This window comes from Ambystoma mexicanum, chromosome 1q, assembly GCF_040938575.1.
Source record: "Ambystoma mexicanum isolate Mex_15411 chromosome 1q, UKY_AmexF1_1, whole genome shotgun sequence".
Lineage (NCBI taxonomy): Eukaryota > Metazoa > Chordata > Amphibia > Caudata > Ambystomatidae > Ambystoma > Ambystoma mexicanum.
In genome coordinates, this window is record NC_090922.1 from 560229879 (window position 1) to 560245566 (window position 15688).

Sequence of the window (15688 nt, forward strand, 5' to 3'; positions counted from 1 at the left end):
CGATTGTATTGCCAGAAATTAAAAGATGCAGTGGCCTTTCTGGGTCAGAGACTGTTGCGCTCTTTGGGTGTGCATGGCCAGTGGAATTACACGGACAGTGATTGAGTGGTGAGGTGTGTTTGCAGAGACTGATGTCCTAGGTGAGGAAGTTGGGTCAGAGTGGCATGTGCAGTGTGACTGTATTGGCTCAAACTGGGTGTTGTGGGAAAGCAAGACCAGAGACTGGTTAGCTCTTTGCTATTGTAGAGCTAGAACTGTGTGGATGAGGGTTGGGGGGGGTTCATTGCCAGGGACTTGTGGGTGGATTGTGGTTCTGTGGTTGCCATGAGAATGCTTAGACAGAAATGAGCTGCTGACTCTTTAGATGCAAGACTGGTGGATGCAGTGGGATTGCATGGCCACAGGATGGTGTGATCTTGTGGGCATTACGGCCACAGACATGTCGGCAAAATAGTACTGCACGGCCATACAGCTTGGAAATGCGCTGGCAGAGAACTATGGACTTGCAGTAAAATCTGTTTCATCCTCACCTCCCCACAATATGGTCCCTGTTGTGCGGAAAGGAAATGAATTAAGCGATTTCTGCACTGAACTCTTACTTGAATCTCTTCCTAGGGTGCCATTGTTGCTGTCACCGGTGATGGGGTGAATGACTCCCCAGCCCTTAAAAAAGCAAACATTGGAGTGGCAATGGGAATAGCAGGCTCAGATGCTGCAAAGCACTCTGCCGACATGATCCTGCTCGATGACAATTTTGCCTCCATCGTCACTGGAGTAGAAGAAGGTGAGTTGGTGTCCAAGTCCTGGCCGCTCTGGAGGTTCAGTAGTTTTTTCTAAACCAAGATTGCAAGATAACGGTTATTTGGACTTCGGCAGGAGTTTCTTCCAAACTTTACTCCTGTACAACAGTGGGTGTATAAGTGGTGCACACACAAGCAAGTCCTTATTTTTGTTTTTCTGTTGACAGGACGCTTAATTTTTGATAACCTGAAGAAGTCGATCTCTTATACACTGACGAAGAACATTCCAGAAATGATCCCGTTCATGGTTTACATTATCCTGAACTGCCCGCTGCCCCTCGGTACCATCACAATTCTCTTCATCGAGCTGGGCACAGACATTGTAAGTTTAAGTGAAATGAAAGTCCTTGTGTGATGTTTATTAGACAACAGCAGTACGGCCACAAGTCAGTAACATTTTCTTCACCACCCGGCTTATTTTTCATCTATCGCATTCGCAAAGGCTATGCAATGGTTGTGCATCAGCCAGAACTACAGGGAAGGTTCCCTTTGCCGTAAAATCCCATGCACCTCCTCACACACACACAATACCAGGGCACAAGTCGAGGGTACACGCGGGGAGACGGTGTCCACCCACTTCCTTCAGTGGGTGGACTCAGACCCTCCCTGCTGCAACAGGAACATTGGATGTCCTCTTTGAATTTATGAATTAAAACCAACCTCATGGATCAAACCGCAGTCGTCAAGTTTGTAGGCCAGACAATGCACCACTGCACTATATAACCTGCTGAAAAATAACAAACAACTAAAGGTGAAATATCCCATTTCGGGACTTCATGTTCCAGGGAAAACATTTGGATTGGTTCTTGTAGTTTAAAACATGCACACCTTTCAACTTTTTCAAAAACACTATTAGAAGAAAATATCCTATCTTGGTTTTGTGTGTGTATTGATTTTATGAAAGGCAAATGCCATTCGTCCTGTGAAATTTGGGTGATTATGCGAAGGTAATTTAATGAAATGTGCATATTTTGCCTTGATATGCTAATTTCTGGTGACGTCACATCCCATTGCGTTTGTTGATGAATCCCCCCACTTTAATTTTTAGGACTTGACCCCCTGCACAACACCAGCACAACCCACAACAAATCTCTCGTACAAAGCTGAAACATAATAGAAAGACAATGGGGTATTGCTATTGGAAACTGCGGCACATCTACTGGCGTTCCATACTTGTCCATGCTTAATGCCCACCACGTTCTTCATATACTGTGCCACTTGCACAGGGTCAGAAAAGTGCAGTTTTCCCTTGACAACGCATGCTTGTCATCTCACTGTGACCCAGTGTCCCAGATTTGTTATTATTTTTCTTATTATTAGTATTATTATTATTAGGTTATTTATTGATTGTGAACCTAGCTCCGGGAAGCAGAGGCGCACTTTACAAGTCAGAGAGGGAAGTACATGGCGAGGGAAACAGATAACAAGGGAGCAATACAAGAGAGCAGGGAGCGAACAACGGGGCGATAAGGAGGAGGAGGTTGTCAGTTTGGCAGCAAGACATACACAAGCAAACAGCGAAAGCAAGGGGGAGCAGTCTTGGGCTGCACTTTCGCCATTACCATGCAGGCAGCCTTCCTCACATCACTCCTTCCTCATGCTGGTGCTGTTTACTTACCACTCTCTGCTTTAACCTGTCTCCCTCACAGACCACTCTTTGTGCACTTTCCCTCCACGCAGGACTCGCCTGCATATTCGCCTTGTGCTCGCTCAACACCTGAACAGATCTGTTGTTACATGTTGAGGAATGGATGGCAAAATGCACTTTCCAGGCTTCTTGCAACCGTCCTCATAGGTATACGATTTTTATAATGTTCATTCATCCAGCTGCTTACTCGGGTATTTAGCTATTGGGCTTTTCCTCCAGCCATAAATAGATCCATTCATGCATTTGTATTTATGAATGTATCCGCCTACACATCTGCCTTTCCATCCAATGAAGCCTTACAGCGATGCATTCATTTCCTCAGATTCCGTCCATTGCTTTGGCCTATGAAAAGTCAGAGAATGACATCATGACCCGGAAACCCAGGCATCCTACCAGAGACCGTCTGGTGAACCAGCAGCTCCTTTGCTACTCTTACTTCCACATTGGTGAGTAAGTGTAGACCATATCTCGGACCTGAACCAAAAAAAGGCTAAGGCGCCGAAAATAGTGCCCTACATTTGCAAATCTCAGTTTGTGCCTTTTCATGTCAAACTCTTTGCATAGTAGTTGGGATAAAATTAAGGGAACCTTTGCTGCAAATGCTGCCTTTCAAAGCGAGTTGCCTCAGTGAAAACGACTAACTGTGCAGTGCACTAAGTCATCAAGAGGTCCACAAGGGCTGACAAGACCAGCTCAACTGGCCTTTTGGGGCGGGTCTTCGTGCAAGCCCTTGTTGGCCTATAAAGCAGTCCAAACCTGGCTTGGGCCAGGCCCTGCCCACGATGCTCCTGCAGCCCTAGCCCTACTGTTTTGTTGTACTCGCCTCTGCCGCCTCTCTCTTCGCCAGCATCTTTGCACTCTCCTGCTTCATTCTTTCAGATCTGCGCCCTCTCCCTCGGCTGCACTGTGGGTCGGCCTCCCATCGTCGTTTTTGTGTCTTCAGGTGAATTTTCACTGAAACTGTTCTTGTTACAACATCTCTTTCTTTCTCTCCCATTGTAGCTGCCATGGAATCGTTTGCCGGCTTTGCCAATTATTTCACCATTATGGCACAAAATGGCTTCATGCCAGGGGATCTCATTGATTTAAGACCAACATGGGAAAGTAAAACTGTGGTAGACTTGGAGGACAGCTACGGCAATGAATGGGTAAGAGAACTTTAACGAAGCATACAGAATTCATTGGCAAATCATGGGCTTTTTCGAGAAGAGTGTGCTCTGTGTACTTATGTTATGTATTTTATTTATAAATCGGTTTTAAGTTGTTAGAGAATATTAAGAAAAGAGACATAATAATTAAAGTTATTATATACAGGCGGGTGATCTACACATATATTAATTAGATTTTCCTTATCTCCTGCTTAAAGATATATTGCTTTATAACTTGTAGTTGTACAATGACTAGATATTTCACACATGAAAAATAGTGCAACACATCAAAAAGTAGAATGAGAAAGGCCATTGAATGTGAATGCGAAGTCTCTCTCATTGATGTTTTGCCTTAGTCTTTTTTCCCAAGTCATCTTGCATCACCTGCAATCTCTAGAGATGTTTGTCAGGGTTGGTAGCGTCTAATCACCATTAATGATAGGAGTCTGTTTGTCTTTGCCTGTTCACTTTTTCATAATTTAAATATGTGTGCATTCGATCTTCTAAAGATGCCTCCACCTTATATTGGCTCTTGGTCACCATTGGCTTTTTCTTTGTCTCTCTTCAGTCTTCATCCAGAGTGTATCCCATCATTTTCTGAATCTGATGAGGCTGGCTGTTTTGTGGTTGTGTCTTGTTTGGTAGTCTCTTTACTTTTGGCCTAATAAGCAAGACTTTTCTCCGTGCTGGTTTTACTTATGGTGTTATTTTTTGGTATGATCCATAATAGCCATGTGCTAGCTACCCTCGAATTCTAGGTTTCTCTTTCTCTCACTTTTGCTCTTCCTGGCCTGCTCTCCCTTTGTCATCTGTTTACCAATGGTTATCCTCTCTTTGCTCTCACAAATAGTGAATTTGTGTGCTTGTTGATTGTGTTGCTTATGACTTGTTCTGTCTGTGATGTCACTCTCATTTTGGTTTGACATCTTGCAAAGATTCTCATTGGTTGTGCCTAGTGGAGACTGTCCTGTCTCTTTTCTCTATTTGGTTCTTGGTTACCACAAGTGCTCCAAAGAGGATGAGTTTCTTTCTCGAATCTCAGGTATCCTTTGATTAATTCTCAAGCCAGCAGGGTAGCTCAAAGGCAACATGCTCGCTTTGAGATCAGAAGTATGCCTTGCAGCATGGAATTGAACCCCAGGCGAGTGCCTAGAACTGGATGAGTCTGGCCTAAAGCACTATATAAATCACTAATAAAAATTGTAATAATGCCAAATGATCTTTCTGTTTGTTTCTTCTCTCTTTGGCATGATCATCACACCCTGTCGCTGATATAGCCTGTCTCTCAAGTGGATGTTCATCACTCCTTTGTTTGAGTCTTACTACCATTGGTTTTCTGATGGATGATTGTGAACATGTTTACTTCTCTCTGTGGTTCTTCTCCCATTGCTGATTCTGTCTGCTCGTTGACTGTTTCTTATTATTTGTTCTGCGTACAGCAGTGGAGTCTCCTAGAAACTATTTGACATGTTGAGGCACAGCTTATTGCATGTGATTTATTGTAAGGGTGTGTCTATGTGTTGGTTGTGTTTGAGTTTGCGTTGATTCTCTACTCTCTTGTGAGGTAGACTCTCTCTCAATTCAGGCACTTTTGTATTCACTGGCATCTACAGTGCTTTCTCAGCACATACTGTCTTTGGGTGAATCTATTCCTGCAAGTATGTTTCTTGATATAGTTGAATCCTATCACCCCTGGTCATCTAATGGACCAGTCCCTCTGTCCTTGTTCTTGCTTCGGTGCTCAGAGTCTCTCTCATCAAAAGCTGCCTTTTGTTGACTCAGTTTCTTGATGAGATATTTTCTGACTGCTAAGTCTCAGCATCACTGGCTCCTTGAAAGATGAGTCTGTCTCCCTGATGAATTACCATTTTAGTTGTCTCATATTGCATACTTTTTCAAGCTGAACCCATCTTGTGTAGAGAGTTTATTCTTTCTGTTGGTATAATCTTATTGCTGTTGGTTGTCTTTTGTTGGCAAGTCTCCCATTTGGCTTTCCATTTGGACTGTTATCTCATGGTCTGGGTGTATTATCAATGTCTATCACACTGGCACTATCTTGGTCTAGGTGTATCATTAATGTCTATCACACTGGCACTATCTTGGGTCAGGGTCCTCAAATCAACCTCCTTCTCTTTGACCGGCACCTGCCGTCCCTCATCAACTTCCTTCCCACACCTGCTATTCCGACCTCCAGTCTCTCTGTCCCGCTCCTCCGACTGGTGTACCACTCCCCTGTTCTCCTCCTCGGAAAACCTTCAAAAGTGGAGACCTCTTGCATCTAGCCACAGTTAATGCTCGTTTGGCCATCAAATATTCTGCCGATGTCTGCCTCCTTCTTGAAGACATTGGGCCTCATTACAAGTTTGCCATTCTGGAAACAACGGTACCGATAAGCTTGCCGGTACCGTTGTTTCTGGATCGGCAAACTACAAGTTCTGCGAGCGGGAGCCTTTCAGCCTGCCAGGTCTTACCTGGCAAGCGGTACGGCACCCGCTCGCAGAGCTCGACGGATGCACCGGCACCATTCATGAATCCGTGCAGCCGTCCCCCCCATTCCCATTGAGTCCAATTGGACTCAAATGGGAATGAGGAGTAATATTTTCCGGTGCCCAGGAATGGGCAATTACCAGGTCCGCCGGGGCTGTAATGCCCGGTAATTGGCTATTGCCGGGGGCCCGGAAAATTCATGACTCCGGTATTTACCAGCACGGCTACCGACATCCTCATAATGACCCCCAATAACCTCAATATCCTTGCTCTTACCGAGATGTGGTTCAATGCCAGCTCAGTCACTGCTTTTGACTCCCTTCTCCCTGATGACTATAAGATCACCTCCAAGCCTCACCCTAACCATGGGGTTGCTCTGATTTTCCCTAAGTGGGTCCCTTCCTCCCTCATACCCACCCAGCCATACTCCTCCTTAAGAGCCTGGTTTGCAAGCTGGTCATCTCTCCCACCTCCTCTTTGACCATTGCCACTATCTTCAGGCCACCCGGCTCTACCACCTTGTTCCTCTCTGAATGGGCCGATTTCGCCTCCTCTCTCCTCACTACCACCTCTAAACTTCTTTTCATGGGCGATTTCAACATCCATCTGGATTCCTCAATCACGGCTCCACTCTCTTCTGTGACCTTTGCACCTCGCTCTCCCTGTCCATTCTCCCTTCTGGCCCGACCCACTCGGCTGGACACACTCTTGATGCCTTCATCCACTCCGATCTTTCACTCTCCGCCCCACTCTGGTCAGACCACTCCCTTCTCTCCTCTCACCTGGGCCCTCTTGGCCCTCTGACTGCAACTCCTCCAGCCCTGCCAACCTCATTCATGAACACCCATCCGATGAAACGAGTATCAGCTGCTGCCTTTGCATTCACATTTATCTTCCCCTTTACCCCCACCACAGACTCTACCTCTGACTCTGCTCTCCGCAACCTCCATCTTGCCATTGCTAACAGTCTGGACATTCTTGCCCCAGTCATGTGGATCAACCAGTAACCTGCCTATAAGTGTAACACCTGGTATGACTCTGAACTTGCAGCCCTGAAAAGCAAGTGTAGCGCTGCAGAACTGAAGTGGCACACCTCAGGATCACCCTCTGACAAACTAGCCTGTCATCTGCTCCAAAGGCAATACAGACTCTCGATCTGCGCCAAGAAAAGGGTCCACTTCCAGGCTTGCGTCTCTGGTGCATCCAATAACATGGCTGAACTCTTTAAAACCTGCAGGGAACTAGCCAACCCTTCCGCAGTCTCCTCCTTACCTCTTCCGTCCTAGGCCCTCTGCAACGCATTGACCACACACTTTACTACAAAAACTCAGGACATCCTGAGCACCCTTGTTTCCCGCCCCCCCTCCACCACCCTCCTGCCTTCTATGGCCTCTCCCCCTCCCTCTGCCTTTCCCTCCTCCTTCTCCCCTAACACACCCTATGAGATCACATATGTTGACCGCCCCATGAAAGTCTCCTCCAAACAGGTTTCCCCCTGTTCCTCCAGAACCATTAAGGACAACATTGGCTCTCTTGCCCCTGCACTCCTCCCTCAAGCACTCCCTAGTGTGCCCCCTCCTGAAGAAACCTTCAGCACGCCCCACTTGTCCAGCCAACTGCCACCACATATCTATCACTCCCTTCCTCAGGAAACTCCTTGTGAAGCTGGCCTCCCCCAATTTACCCAGTACACTGAACTTGTTGGTTGCCTCCACGACCATCAATTTGTATTCCGAGCATCCAGAGGCCTGGAAACTGCTCTTCTGAACACCTGATAGGAACTGCTCGAATCTCTTCATTCCAACTCTCCAGCTGCCCTCATTCTACTTGATCTCTCCTCCGCTTTTGATGCGGTCAACCACTCCATCTTTATAAAACGGCTCCATGATACCCTGGGTATCCTGGACTGGCTGACCTCAGTGATCGTCTATCCCAGGTTATTCACCTCCTCCTTCCCTTCCTCCCTCCTCTGCTAATCCCACAGTTGCTAAGATTGTTGACTAGGGCCTTTATGTGTCCTTTTGGGCCCTGGCCTCCCACACCCAATCGCCTTCAGCCTCTGCCGCTCACAGCACTTGCCTCGGCTCCCACTGGCCTTTGCCATCACGTGCCTGCACTTATTTATTTATTGGCAGCTGACCACTGCCTAGCATTACCGCCACTTGGCACTTACAGCTGCTCACTCCAGAGCATTTCCCTCTGGGCACAACTAGCACTCCTCCTCCCCCCACTTGCTCTTCCCCTCTCCTCTCTCTGCACTTGCACGTTCTGAATGCTCACAAGGCCTAGTAGGTCCGCCTCTATCCTTCATTGGTTTGATTTTCATTCCCTTGTTCCCTCCCTGTTGCCCTATGGGTGCTTTGAAACACAATTTACTTACTGTATAAGCGCCTTACAAATGCACAATAAATAAATAAAATAAAATCAAAAATAAATGGTTCGTTCTAGCTCTTGGTTGCAAATGCGTGACACTGTCTGTGGTGATAGAGTTTATTTTTCACACTGTGATTCGTTTTGATATTTTTGTCCTGACCTATTAATCGTAGTTAGATACGTTGGTCTTATTTGTAAATGGTTCTGTGTGCTGCTTGTTTCTTGGTTAAAGCAGTGTCTCACATTTTGATCTCTCATCATTCACATCATCTCTCATTAAACCGGTCCCTTGTATAGATCACTCTCTCTGTTGGATGGTTCTCCTACACCATTGGTTCTCTGTTGCAGGCAAGTCTTTCTCACTGTTTGGAATCTTCACTCCATGTACTGCCTCTGCCGAGTCCTCTTATTCTAGACACATGGCACCCTCTTGGTTGTGTCCAGGTCGCTTTGGTTCTCTGGTACCTAGGGTCATTATTAGGAATTCAATATACCTTGTAGAGTCTTGTATGAGTTTTCTCTGTTGGCTGGATTTGGTCACCATTGCTCCCCTGGTAACAGGTTTGATAATGTACCTTCTCCAACAGACATACTATCAGCGATTGCGACAGGAGTGGTATTGCTACTCAGCCGTCTTCATCAGCATTGTCGTATGCCAGATGGCTGACGCTTTCATTCGAAAAACGAGAAAGAACACCATTTATAACAGAAACTTCTTCACGTAAGTCCTAGCATGACAGATATGTGGAAAAGATTACAACCTTAAAGCACCTGGCGTTCTCTCTCTATTTGCTGCCCAAACTGCACCGTGAACCATAGCACCCGATGACACCGTGTCTGGCAGGTCCTAGACTAACTCATCTCAAGACTAACCCATGCGTGACCAGATATTAAGTCTTCCCATTTCCATCATTTCTCTGAGCACGCTTAACCCTTTAGCTTGCTCTGAGGATGCATGTATACACCTGGAAAAATAGTCACTTTTTGCCTATGGGCATTGATATACTGCCTGGATGCTTGCCTTTTTTGTTCCTGTTACTTAAAGTGACACCTCCTCCTCTTTGCAGCGTAGCCTCAAGAACTTTATATTTAGAGGCTACGGCAAAGGCACTACAAATCTACTTATGAGCTCAAGCAAGCTTTTGCGCATATCTCCCGAGCAAATCACACATGTGCAGCGTGCCACTATACAACCATAAAGCCTTTATCCTACTCTAGGCTGCACATTTGCTTCCAACTCTGAGTTAGTGTATCAACTAAGCGCCCACCAGATTTAAAACAAATCTGCATTATACAAACACTTTCTGCTTTTAGTGCAGTCATACTTCAGTTTCATGAAGCACCAATATTCCAGCCTTCTGGCTAACTGCACAGGCTGATCTTCACACAGCAAAGGCAATCGGGATAGCGACTCTCCAAACGGGTGCATTCTTTGAAGCAAGAACATCATTTTTCTTGGGGTGACTCTAAACTGTATTGATCATCAAACTGGCCATACCATAGTGCATAAAGCATCCTCTATTCGCTACTGGGCTGGAAGCTAACTCCGGGAATGACTCTGGAGAGCTCTCCTTCCAGAGGAGTGTATTTATATTTCATTGGAGATTGTATGTTAGGGTGAATGCTGCATGCTCTTGCCCACTTCCGAGTATGCCCAGACAGATGTTGGAGCATCCGTGCAACGCGAGGAGCTACGAGATCTGGTTTCTGCAGTGGAATGGAATGCTAATGTGAGTGTTGTGATTATACAGGAACAAGGTCGTCTTTCTGGGAGTGCTGTCACAAATCGGCATTGCGGCCTTCCTGTGTTACTGTCCCGGCATGGACGAGGCCCTCCACTTCATGCCACTGAGGTGAGTGCTTCACCTGGGATTCGTTGCCTGGTACATTATGGTTTGGTGATTGGCGAGGGACCTTCATCTCCACTCTGCTAATTAAATATAGTGTAAAGTTAATTCATGGGGATCTTGGGGTTCTCAGTGAGGGGAGGGGGTTGTAATGTGTCTATCACAAGTGAATATCTCGCCCAGTCCCAAATGGCCATGCAGTTGATTCAGTTCCATTGCATTTGCTCAGAGTGAAAAGAACCTTTACAAGCATTTCAGAAAATATGAATTTCTTCACAACTATTAATATGCTTAAATTATCAAGTATTGTTATTAAGATGCATATGTAGTCATGGCACGTTCTCTTATTAACCACTGTAAGTTATCACACAACAGAATTGCAAATGTCATGATCTGCAGTACTGTGTAGAAAATACATCACGTCACATACATTGATTGAATTATGTTGTGTAATCGTATTACAATGTCCTAAAATCTAAGGTCTAAGGATGCATAAGCCTCGGGAGGATAGCACAGGGGCAACGTGCTCGCCTTGAAAGCAAGACGACACGGAGCAACAGAGGTTCGATCCCCCAGAAACCTCTGGGTACTAAGCGCGTAATAAATAACCTATCATATCATATCATAAGCAGCCAAAGTGATGCAGCATCTTCTACATTAGATTCATGTGTTCTTTCCAGCTATGTATGTGGGTTTCTTGTATAGCACTTACCAACGCTTTTAGGGTGCTTCAAAGTGTCACTTCCACCACTAGCCTAAGCATCTAGGAAAACCTTAATTTTAAAAATTCTCTTCTGGATTTGGGACAGAGGAGTTCTAGCTAATAAACAGCCTACCTAGAACTCAGGCTTTTAGGTTCATAACACCTTTCGGAAGGATTTGTCCAGTCACTAGTATAAGGAAGGCATGATATCAAAGTAAGACAGACTTAAGTGGTCACAGTTCAAGGGTGTTTATTGAACTTTATCAGGGAAGTGAAAATTCCTATCTAAACCTAAATCTAAGATGGGAGCAAGCTACGACCATCAAAAAATGATAATACAGCCCTAGAGTCTAGTCGAATAAAAAGGGCCTATACTAAAACAAACGATTGCCAATCCTTAACGCTATGCTACAAATAGTGTGGAATAATGTCCACGAAAAAAAGAAAGAAGTGTTCACAAAATGACAAGTGAGGATTTTCAGGCCCTTGGCCTCCCTTCCCCACATTTTCAGCATGGGACAAGGGTCACTCGACCACAGCACACTCTTGGGCTTCTTCGGCACGAGGTCAAGGTTCCTTTTACCAACAATAGGGTCTTCTGTGCCCAAGTCTCTTACGTTCAAAGTCTCTTGCCTGATGTACCAGGAACAATGAAGAAAGTTCCTTTTTAAATATTACAGTTGGGTGATTCACTCTTCACCCTAGATCCCCTCAGCCGGGATCAGATCCTTTTTCCTATCATTTGTTTCCCTAAGTCGGGTTCAGACCAGCTTTAGTTCACAGGCATCCCTCAGCCGGGTTCATACTTGCCACAGCAATATCTTCTCGGGTGACTTACTGTTCACCCAGGATCCCCCTCTACCGGGCTCAGATCCGCTTTTATACAATTAGTCCCCCACAGCCAGGCTCAGACAAATTTCAGTTCACAGGCAATTGAAGACTTTCGAATGTGCATGGAATTCAACTTAACCCGCTGCAGGACCACTTCCATTTCACAGTTCAATAAATTTTACATGCTCAGTTGGATACCAAACAGAGACCTTTGAGTGAGCACCCACGCGGCGCCGGACCACTCTGTATCTAGTACCTATTTTGGTTTCATAAATTTCAATCCAATACAAGTTCTCTTTCTTGATGCAAAGTTGCTGCTTGCAACCTGGAGCGCAACACAGTACAGTCTGCTATCAGTTTCTCCAACTCACGGCTGTACTGAACTCACTGGCGTTGCTTTGCTGTCGGTGTTGAGGACACTACCACAGTGGCAATCGCTTCTCCCCACCTTGGCTATCAATGCGGGAGGGACCCGTGTCCTTCTGACATGCACTGCATCGTTTGTCCTCTGAAATTCCCGGTCTTATGTTTTTTTTCCTCGAGGCCTATTGAAAGTCACAGTCCTTCCCCAAAAAGGGCAAGGGTAGCTCCCTCCTTGTCGCCCTCTCTGGTCTCGCCACCTTTCTCCTCGGTTGAAACTGCCATCTCAGAATTGCTGCTTCCTCGTGCGTTTTGCCTTGCTCAGAGTTTGCTTTTATGCTTTCTCCACATGGAGAAGTGTGATGAAAGCCAGGTGTGTGTAATTATCAGTTATTGCCTGACTCTGCCTGACCCTTGTGTTGGACATGTCAGGTATATGGCTCTGATGTTAGTCCTTTGTCGCTCATGATGAACTGTCCATGAGAAAGTGTTTGTGTGGGAAAAGGGGGAGAGGGGTGGAGCTTCTAGGTACCCTACCTGGTAGGATGGGGAAAAGGTGTTATAAGGAAAGGGATACCGCATCTCACCCTTTGGTGTCCCACTTCCACTCCCTGAAGACCCCTCATCCAGGTGATCCTCGCGCACTGGTCCACCCCCAGTAACTGGATCCAATAGCGATGGCCATGTCCTGGCCACATGGATGACAGATCCCCAGAGACTAGTGGGTAGGATCCCTTCTGGAAGCAGCAGAGGCTCTTTCATCACTCCAAGGTGAGACCAAAAATTGGTTGGGCATGCTGAATTGATTAATCTCCCCTTAAACATGATTGCTCATTATGGGTGATTCACATGATGTTTAATGACCTGGGCACCATACTTGATGCACAGAAAACAGGTTCCCCACCCCATCCCTCGAACATTATGCCCAATCAAGAGCATGGAGATGGGATTAAGACTATAGGCTGGTCCCCCGTGAAGTTTAAATTGAGTTTGTGAAACATAACTTAGCAGGTAGAGGGGAGGAGCTATGAAATGTCAGACCTGCAAATGTTTCCAAACTTCCTAACTATTTGGTAATTTATATAGCAGTTCATGTCAGATTCCTCCAGCTTTAAAAAATAATGTAATCATTATTATTTCAGACTCTTGTTACCCAACCTATTGACCGCTGGAGGATGAAGGGCTGAGTCGGCCTAACCAGAGTATAGAATCAATTTTATATCACATCGTCCTTTCACACAGCAAGCATTTGGCACCTGAGCTAGCCACCTAGCATCTAACTGATCTCAGAGGTTGAAATTGTGGATGCTACAATCCAGAACCGTGTAATGGTCCTGTAGGTCCTCAGTGGGTTGGGATGCTCAACCGTTAATTTGTGTTTTATTGAGCCCTCTTTATTTGTGAATATTTTAACTAACAGTTGAGCGTATCTGAAGGATTTACAAGCTAAACACTCCCCCGTGATGTGAAATCTTGAGCAAAAGGTGATTGGATGGCACTGCAACTCAAGTTGTCTGTGGACTCATTGTATCGTATGGCTTTGCCTTTTTTTCTATTTGTGCACCACGAATATCCTGTTAGTCCTCATTTCTCATAGTTTTCCATTTCTTTCTTTAGGGTCCAGTACTGGTTTGTTTCCATTCACTATGCCATCCTGATTCTGGCCTATGATGAGCTCAGAAAGTATCTGATCCGCAAATTCCCTGGATGTAAGTCCTTTCTCTCTCTTTGCTTTATTTGGAGGTGGGTAACCATTAGAAAAGAAAAATGTCCATTAGAGTCATCACCATTAACAGGAAACCTTTGCTATTTGGCTTATATAAGATATGCTTAGAAATAGCTGGATGTAGGGGTGATGCTTGTTCTGCACAGTAGTCAAATGCTGTACCTAGAGCAGTGGTCTTCAAACTGTGGGACTGGCCCTCCTACGGAGGCCGAAGGATGTTCAGGGAGGCCGAAGGATGTTCAGGGAGGGTGTAAGGCTCTTCAAAAGGGATTGCAATGACTGCTTTTAAAAGAAAATATATGAATTTCATAGAAAATATAATCAGTTACAGCTTGTGCAGGGGCCCAGAAACAATATTTGTACTGAAGGGGGACACAGCATAAAAAAGATTGAATACCACTGGCCTAGAGAATGAATGCTCACTAAGGGCTCTGAGATCATTTCAGTTTAATAGTGCTTGTAACGGTCACCATACTCTTCTAAAGAAAGAAAATGTGAGCTAATTTCCCCTACCTAAAGTGTAGGATTTGTCTATCAAATGCTCAGTTATTTGGAGTCAGGAATATATCTTTTAAGCGAATTCTGACTGGCTGAATGTTTTGTTACCATTTACTTTTACTGCATAGAGTGAGATGATGGGTTGGGGTCAGGCAATATAGAATGGGGAGGTTGTGGTATACTAGGAACGCCTCTTGCCGCTTCTAGAAGTAAAGAAAATGTAAAAAAATATTTCAGCAGTCTGAATTTGCTAAAAATACCTAGATCAGTGGAGTCAGTGTTTGAATGTTAGGCTTCAGTAACTCTGTTATTTCAAGACTAATTGAAAGCTAGGCTTTGGTGACCGACCCTTGTGTGTGCGGGGTCATTGGTTGAGTGTTGAGCTTTAGTTAGTAATGCGTATACGTGACCCCATTGCTTGGATTGGTTGGCAGCACTGATTGGATTTATTTTCTTGCTAATGGTCCTTATGCATTTGAAGATTGGCTCTAGGACTGTAATATGGTGTCCTAGTGCTTCAGGTCTTTGTGACACTGGTAGAGTTAGATAACGTTCTTTGACTTATCTTTGATTTTAATCCCAAACCTTTACTTTCTCTTTCAGCCTGGTTCGACCGAGAGCTATATTATTAACATTCAGGAGACGCATCAAGCGGGTGTGAGGTGCTGTAGGTGAAAACTCTAGGCATAATACATCATCTGTGCAGTCAAGGCTGGTCCTGCATCTAAACTAAAGTGTTAAAGGCCGCTGAGCGGTTGAGGCATTCTGTACTTCTTAATGGTCTATTTTCTTGTCTGATTCCTGTGGATATCGGACATAATAGCGACAACGTTTCCTCTGTCTTTTGTATGTATCTATAGTAATAAAGATTTTTGTTTTTTAAATGAGGTTACTCCTTTTTGTGACTAATTTATCGACTTTTGAGTACTAGTTCGTATAATTTCCACATCTGACAGGCCAGTATCATTTTTCATTTTATTTGGGAATAAAACATTAAAATAAATATCAATGTAAGTCCCTCTGCTACTGCAAATATTTCCACCAAATACCTGCAGCCCCATAGTTCAAAATCTACTGGCCTTATCCTTTGATGTGAACAGTATTATGATATGCACTATCTGATTCGCCTGTTGAGTGACATCTGAACATGAAAACAGTGGAGAGGAACATGACTGCGCTGTGCACAACATGTATCAGTAACCAGCCGTAGATATAACGGACAAAATTGGAAGTACGAACATCCCCTGTAAAAAAGGAAATGATGGGC

At 45.0% G+C, this 15688-nt stretch overlaps 1 protein-coding gene across 1 annotated transcript in view; it reads left to right on the forward strand.

The window, feature by feature from the left end:
• The window catches only part of LOC138531718 (potassium-transporting ATPase alpha chain 2-like), a 43669-nt gene extending 28364 nt beyond the window's left edge, over positions 1 to 15305 (forward strand). Inside the window, exons 16-23 of the mRNA XM_069641006.1 lie at positions 616 to 784; positions 968 to 1122; positions 2771 to 2894; positions 3451 to 3596; positions 9044 to 9177; positions 10208 to 10309; positions 13815 to 13906; positions 15025 to 15305. Coding sequence (XP_069497107.1) covers positions 616 to 784; positions 968 to 1122; positions 2771 to 2894; positions 3451 to 3596; positions 9044 to 9177; positions 10208 to 10309; positions 13815 to 13906; positions 15025 to 15053 — 951 coding nt within the window. The 3' untranslated portion in view covers positions 15054 to 15305. The remainder of the gene's footprint in view (positions 1 to 615; positions 785 to 967; positions 1123 to 2770; positions 2895 to 3450; positions 3597 to 9043; positions 9178 to 10207; positions 10310 to 13814; positions 13907 to 15024) is intronic.
• Positions 15306 to 15688: the final 383 nt, after the last annotated feature.